Below are 7,446 nucleotides of genomic sequence, written 5' to 3' on the forward strand. Positions count from 1 at the left end.
AGATTAATATTTCTGTATTTCATTTTTATTTCTTTACTCTTATTTCTTTGGCTGTCAATTGAGAGGGTGGTAAAGGAGGAGGACTTGTAATAAACAACAACAAAATACCTGGATATAAGAGAAATGTACAATTTAGAACTGCAGTGATTTAAAAATATCTATTTACACCCCACGATATAACTCACTGAAATATGGAGTCTATAATATGTATTATATGATTGGACTTTGCTATTTACTTCTCTCCCTCTCTCACCAATTTCTCCCTTTCTCGGTTTCATCCGAGGCAGCTGCTAGGTGGAAGAGCACATCTGTACGAGTTAACAAATTACATATTTGCCCTTTGAGGACCCATCTGCTTTGTGTATAAATGGTATTTTCCATTTTGTGGTTGGTGTTTCAGGTTCAGGGAACCACAGCAATCAGGACCAGATCTCAAGTGTGATCGAATGCCTGGAGGTGAATCAAGGAATAAATGGAGAAATGAATAACCGAAATATGGAAATAGGTTTTATTATCACCAAACTGTACTTGAACTGTTGACTGTAATCACTGCGGCCTGTATGCTGCGGATCAGGTAGGTGGTTCTGCATGCTGAATAGACTTGCACACTTGTTCCATTGCATACTTTCTAAATTAAAACTCTCAAAAACAATTATGCTCACTTAAACTGTCACCTAATTTGGTAGTCTTAATCAAGGCACAGTTATCTTTACATTCATTAAAAATAATTTGATACATGTTGAACATTTCTGAACAGTCCGATTCATTGAGGCATGTTGTTTTCGTCAGATTTCCACATGTGAAAGATCAGCCTGTCTTTACTACACTGTCAAATTTAGCCCCAACATATTTGAAATGCCAGCCTCAGAAACAGCCTCAGTCGATTTCTCTGACCACAACATGAAATTGCTCAAAACAATGACAACTCCAAGGCAACACGTCCTTTTCAAAAGCAATGTCTCCCTGTGCTCTGGATGTTCCATGCAGCTCACTGACATCACATCATAGGGGTGATTTTTGATAGAAAGTGATGTAAAGTAAGTGTGAAATCTTGTGTATGATTTGTGCGGCTCAAGCCCTCAAATTCTGTCTGGCATGCCAAAGGTCACCAGACGCATTAATGCACTCAGTCCCCCTCAGACATTAAGGAAAGATGAAGTGGGAAAACATAATGCTTTCTAGACCTTGAGACGCAGATTAAGCAATGAGCACACGGCCTTATCATTAGGGATGATATCTATAAATCTCATCCTAATGTCACATGTGAAACTAAATCCAAGTGAACCTAGAAGGAGCACAGGAAATATCCGCACTGCTTCATTTTGACCCGGCAAGTCATTTGGTTTCTTAAGTAGTTGGTGTTCTTTGAGTTAACATAAGTGAATGCCTGTAAAGATACACTGCCCAGCCAAAATAAAAAGTCACACTCTCTAATATTTTGCCTTTAGCTTTGAGTATGGCACTCATTCACTGCAGCATCATTTCGATAAGTTTCTGGAATGTCACAGCGTTTATTTCTGTCCAGAGATGCACAAATTTTTCACCAAGATCTTATATTGATGATGGGAGAGTCGAACCACTGTACAAAGTCTCCTCCAGCACATCCCAAAGATTCTTAACCCTTTGATGCACAACATGGGTCAAAAGTCACCCATATTCAGTGGAATATGGGCGTGTTTTGACCCATGTTGTGCATCAAAGGGTTTATGGGGCTGAGGTGTGGACTCTGTTGAGGTCAATCCATGTGCGAAAATGATGTCTCATGCTCCCTGAACTACTCATTCTGAATGTGAGTCCCATGAATACTGACATCGTCACCTTGGAACATGTCCACGCCATCAGGGAAGAAAAGTTCTACTGATAGAAAGACCTGGTCATTCAGTATATTCAGGTAGTCAGCTGACCTCATTCTTTGGGAACATAACGTTGCTGAACCTGACCAACCCCAGATCATAACCCTAACCCCCACAGGCTGGTAGACACTAGACATGATGAGTGCATCACTTCATCTGCCTCTCTTCTTACCCTGATGCCCCCATCACTTTGGAACAGGGTAAATATGGACTCATCAGATCACATGACCGACCACATTTGTTCCTTGAAGATGATGGTTCACCACTATCTTTCAGGTTTTAATAATGCATTGGACGGTTCTTCACCTGATTTTAGTAGTTTCAGACAGTAACTTGACCCTTCTGAGACAGATTAACATCCTTTCCATGACCACAGGATATGTCCTCCAACATGGTTGTTTAAGAAATGAGAAGCTACTCACTGCATCAGCTAGAGTTAAATAAGTTGTTCCCAGCTGAAACGTATTCATCACTGCAGTAATTAACCATTGGAAGGCTCTTACCTATTTGCATAGTTAAATCCAGGTGGTGAATTTTTTAATTTTTTTTTGACCAGGCAATGTATTTTTAATGAAACAAAACTAAGGGAGTTTTGAACATCGGTGTACCAGACATTTACTGCTAAATCAAATGTAGCTGGTACGTTTTGGTCTCTGTTGCCATGTTTATTCAAGACATTCTCTCAAAACTGTTGTCCTGCAGCAGTTTAAAGGTTGTTTTCCATTGTTCAAACCTTGCAGCTGTAATTTTACTCCTTGTTTATGCAATAAAACAGTTTGTCCTTTTCAGTCTTTTTTTTTGTTACTGCTGTAGGTCAGGCTTCATTTATTGTCTAGGGGATCCTCAGGATAATACCTTATAGTATTGATTCTTGATGCAAGTTCATACCAGTAATCTCTGCTGGTCCCCCCATCAATATCTGTTGTATTGTTAAAGAGCTTCATTTCACTGTCTACAGTTTCTTCAGGAGCATTCGAGTGCAGTAGACACATGATAGGTCTGAGTCTTCATCCTCCTCTTCATCTCTCTTATCATCTGACACACAGCCAGAGGGTAACAGCAATACACTGTGGTCCAGTCCTCACACACACTTCCCTGTGGGTAAATAAGCAGGACAATCCGACGCACGCAAACACATACAGAAGAAGCACACATGCAGATGAAAACGATGCAGCAGACACAGAAAAAAGAGGTGTATGTGCATGAGAAGACATAAATATTATAAACACAGAATTGATAATCCATTTTCCTGGTAGCTACTGGTTTTCCATTTCCTGTCAAGTCTTAAAACTTCCTGAGAGATCCCCACACTGAACCTTTATTCTCTACAGTTAAAATTTCTATTTTACTGCAATGCAATTATGAGCAGTGACCATTTTCAAAAGTCCACCTTTCACGTGTCCAAGGATACTAATATTCATTTGCATGCAGCTACATACACTCACCCGTATCTTGTAACGCTCCCTGATCCCAACTCGCATGGCAAAAGTGGATCCCGGTAGCAGAGGCATGCACAGACACTCCCCATACTGATGTGCTAAACTCAGGTCTAAACAGCAAGGCACCAGAGCCCCGAGAAGACCTGCAAGCACAGCCACAGGGCAGCACAGTATGTACATGAGTAACGATTAAGTGTTTGTCTGCGACAGACAAAATAAAAATCCCATTTAAATGTTTCTGTCGGGGCTGAAAAAAAAAAGATAATATATCGGCTATTACATATATTTAATTTTGTAAAGACAAGTTAAAAACATTATGCACTGTGTTTCAAATTATCACGCAAGTGGCATTTCAGCTATATCAGCATTTAGCTTTTAACTTATCAATGAAAGCTTGTACTTGTTTTACTTCTCCTGTCTTTTACATAACTGGTATAAATTTCAGGCAAGGCTGTTATAACTAGTTTGCCAAATGACCTTAATTAAACGGGAACCTATGAGTCTCTTTTTCATGACGTGGAAAAGATAAAAAAAGAGAAGAACAGTGCATTGTTTTGCATGAGAAATGAGAATTATTGATATTTCATAAAAATTGATGCAAGATTATTGGACTGTTAAAAGACTTCTGAGTGACTCACTGAACAGATGAAGGTTAACAAAAGTTTCCAAAAGATAAATTAACAGAATTAAAAGAGCAGCTATAAAAGACAAGCAAATGAGTACTTGAGACTACTGGTGTCCCAGTTCAGAAAGAGAATCACCTGGAGTAGGCTCAGAAATACATGAAGAATCATTTTTAATCTGCTTATTCACAGGCAAATGCTTTGCTACACTGGTTGGTTAAGATGGATGGGGTGCTTGATGGTTGGTAAATGGTCATCCAGCAAGTTATCAAGGAGATGGCTGATCTGGTAGTGAAATGCTAGATTCCTTCAGGATCCCTGGGAGAAGGGATCAATATGACCTTCTGATGATATTCTATGCTATTTCCAGCCAAGTTGTCAAAAAAAAAAGGATAGTTGTTTCCAGAATGACATTATTTTTATGCAGCCCACATCCCCATTCTGTGCTTCATAAAACACCACTGACTCCTTGGTTGCTATGGGAATAAAAGTAGGGAATAAAATAGTGCAACCACCATCATCCCCTGACCTCAGCCTAAGTGAGAACCTGTGTAACATCCTTCAAAGGGAAGATCTATGAGGATGGGCAGCAGGATGCCTTGAAAAGGGAATACTGAAATCCTCAAATGTATCACAGACAGAAACTATACATGGATCTACAAATCCGATAGATGACTGAGGAAGTAGGGATAACGATGGAGAGCTGGAGTTTTAATAGGTCGATTTTTCTGTAATGAATGTTTTTCTAAATTGCATTTAAATTTAAGTTCTATTCACGCAACAAGTACCAAAGATTTTTCTTATCTGCTTTTGCTTCACTAGGACAAATTTTATATTTTCAAACTACATTCTGCGTAATAGTTTGGCTTGATATGTTTTGTGTTTTAAAATCACAAAATCGGCTTGCAATAATATGCGTATTTTATTGTCTAGGATTATTTGAAACCCAGTGTACAAAGAGTCAGAGTCACAAAGTTGTGAGTTGCACATGAAAGCGCTGTGCTGAAGAAAATACAGTGTCCGGCTGTGTGCATATGTTACATGTCGTCTTGTCTCCGCAGACATCAAACAGGCCGGTGCTCCAGTCTCCTCCTGTCTGTGTGATGGTGGTGATGGTTGTCGTGGTGACGCCAAGGCCGGGCTGTGTGAGCACCGGGTCCATCACTGTAGAAACTTCATTTAAACTTCGGTTATCTTCACTTCCTGTGGTGAAGCCCTCCACTTCCTCCTCTTGAAATGCTGATGCTGAGGCCTCGGTGGCTGAAAGCCGAGGTCTGCAATTAGATAAAAATAAATAAATAATCTTTAGATGAGAGAGCAGAGAGGTGCACCGTTGTTTGTCAAGCTTCTAAACTTCTACTGCTGCTCAACTGCAGCATAAACAGTCTAAAATGAGCCAATTTGCCACTGTTTATCTTTCTTCTAAGCGGTAATTTAATTCAATTCATTCATTCACACTCAATTTCAGTGAAGGCAAATTGCAAGATTTTATAGCAAGAAGTGCAAACACAGGAGGTGAAGGAGCATTTAAAAAAATGCTTCAGGTTCTTTTGTATTACCAAATATAATAAGAGAATAAACACAGCAGCAGCATAAAAAGGAAGGGTAAGATAAAAGAGCTGTTGCCTGTAATTCCATTGTGTTCAGTGTGACAACAATGTGCACTGGTAGGGACACACAAAAGAAGACACTTACTGGTGTGTGACTGTTGTCTCCTCCATGACTAGGAGCTACAGAGATGGGTGAGACGAGGAGGCGAGAGAGGAGAGTGAGCAGGGAGTCAGCAGGAATGAGGAGGTGGAGGAGGGGGAGGAGTGACACTTTCCCAGTGAGAGGGTGTGTGTCGGAGCAGATAAACCAGCAGTCAGATGGCTCGGCCAGAAGCTGTGTGACAGAGATAAGTCTTGTAGTTGTCTTCCGTCTGAGACTTTACTGTGCACCCCGCTAATACGGCAAATGCAGACAGGGCAGATGCACGTCAGGGTGCGTGAACAGTTTTTGTTGGGCATAAAATAACGTGGACGCATTCATGCACTTGATGTAATCACACCAGAAGGTGAGAATATCCTGAAGTCTTGCAAATAAGCACTTGCACATCTAAAACATCTGATATCACAAATTATGTGCATTTGTAATCGTTAAGCTCCAACAAAAGAAATCAAATCTATCCGAGTGTTTCACCCAAGACATTCACTGTTTCTATTAAATTGATGTATTAAAAAAAAGATGTTCCACTTACCCTTAAGGCACAAACACAGACTCGCACAGTGAAGAGCTGGGAAGTGATAGATGTATTTTAGAAGCAGGTCGCCTCTATAGGAGGGGATCTGAGCATTTCCTGTGTTCTGACATTTACCTTTAAATATAGATTGATATATTGTACGTGTGAAAATGGGAGAAGTGAGGGGAGCTACGTGGTGGAAGGACACGTAGTGAAACTATCATAAGTTTGGGGGCTTAGCCAGGGTCACAAAATAGTCAGAAATGTAGCAGCTACATAACAGTTAATATTTTTTATTTGACTTACAAAGTGTCCAGGATGATGAAAATGTACTGTAGAGGATTACTCTTCTGTGGATTCTTGATTAAAAAGGTGACGCTTCTCTGAAAAGCAGATTCTAATATGATTATTGGCATTTTGACTAATAGTTTTTAATAGTCATTCTCCCAAAAGCCCTTAAACCACAACTAAAGGAACTCCCTGTAGCAGAACTGAAATGGAGACATTTGCTTGCAAAGTCTGTTGTGCACAACAATAAAAAACAGCTATATTAGATACATACATAGGATACATTCATGACTTAAAACTTCTACCTTTAAACACAAGTAATGTGACATTTAGGACACACTGAAAAGGGCTCAAGATTTCACCTACTTGTAAGTTGAGGTCTAGCAAGTCTAAAAATATAGTTTCAACTGCACTTCTAGCTTCAGGTTAAAGGAAGGAAATACAGATTTACCTACAGTCTAGTTAACTAAATGGTTATTTTTATAGCACTGGGCGACTGCTAGGCAACGAGCAGGGAATTACGCATTCTGACACAGGAGTTCAACACAAAACTGCATTCTTTTTGTTTGTTTGTACTTCATTTTTGGCACTTTTTAAACCAAAGAAACACTCTGTTCTTATTAATCAGCTTCAGAAATGCCAGTAATCTGATTTTGTTGTCTTAGGACAGAGGCTGTTCCCCTGCTTTCTGTGTTTTTGCTAAGCTGCTAATTTCATTTTCAAACTTCTAGCTTAGTCTTCAAGAAAGCGACTGAAGATTTTTCCCTAAACTTTTCCCTTTAGATTGAAAATAGTACAAAAGCGTAACAAACATTTTACTTATTCAGTCAACTGAAAGAGTATATTACTGATTCCACCTCCATTACACATTCCTATCTAAGTCATCGAGGTGTCTGCACACTGAAGTCTCTCATCTCCACCACCTCCGCTACATTTCGTACACAGCAGTCTCATCAGAAGAGCGTTCACACAGACCTCAGCATCTACACCAAAGGGCCAATAACAATGACTACCCCTAAAAC

General features: G+C 39.7%; 1 protein-coding gene across 1 annotated transcript; it reads right to left on the reverse strand.

Moving 5' to 3' along the window:
- Positions 1–494: 494 nt before the first annotated feature.
- plac8l1 (PLAC8 like 1) lies at positions 495–7,382 on the reverse strand. Its single transcript, XM_023279127.3, has 5 exons — positions 6,155–7,382; positions 5,611–5,799; positions 4,957–5,189; positions 3,299–3,435; positions 495–2,948 (listed from the first exon to the last, which is right to left on the reverse strand). Exons 2-5 carry the CDS (start codon positions 5,634–5,636, stop codon positions 2,817–2,819), a joined length of 528 nt encoding a protein of 175 aa, XP_023134895.1. The 5' UTR covers positions 5,637–5,799; positions 6,155–7,382; the 3' UTR covers positions 495–2,816.
- Positions 7,383–7,446: the final 64 nt, after the last annotated feature.

Source organism: Amphiprion ocellaris, chromosome 14 (assembly GCF_022539595.1).
Source record: "Amphiprion ocellaris isolate individual 3 ecotype Okinawa chromosome 14, ASM2253959v1, whole genome shotgun sequence".
Classification (NCBI taxonomy): domain Eukaryota; kingdom Metazoa; phylum Chordata; class Actinopteri; family Pomacentridae; genus Amphiprion; species Amphiprion ocellaris.

Coding starts and splice junctions, on each gene's coding strand:
- plac8l1 (XM_023279127.3), bottom strand. CDS start 5,636: ATGGAGGAGACAACAGTCACACACCA. Junction 5,190..5,610: donor GAGACAACAGTCACACACCA/GTAAGTGTCTTC, acceptor ATCTAATTGCAG/ACCTCGGCTTTCAGCCACCG. Junction 2,949..3,298: donor GGGAGCGTTACAAGATACGG/GTGAGTGTATGT, acceptor ATTTACCCACAG/GGAAGTGTGTGTGAGGACTG.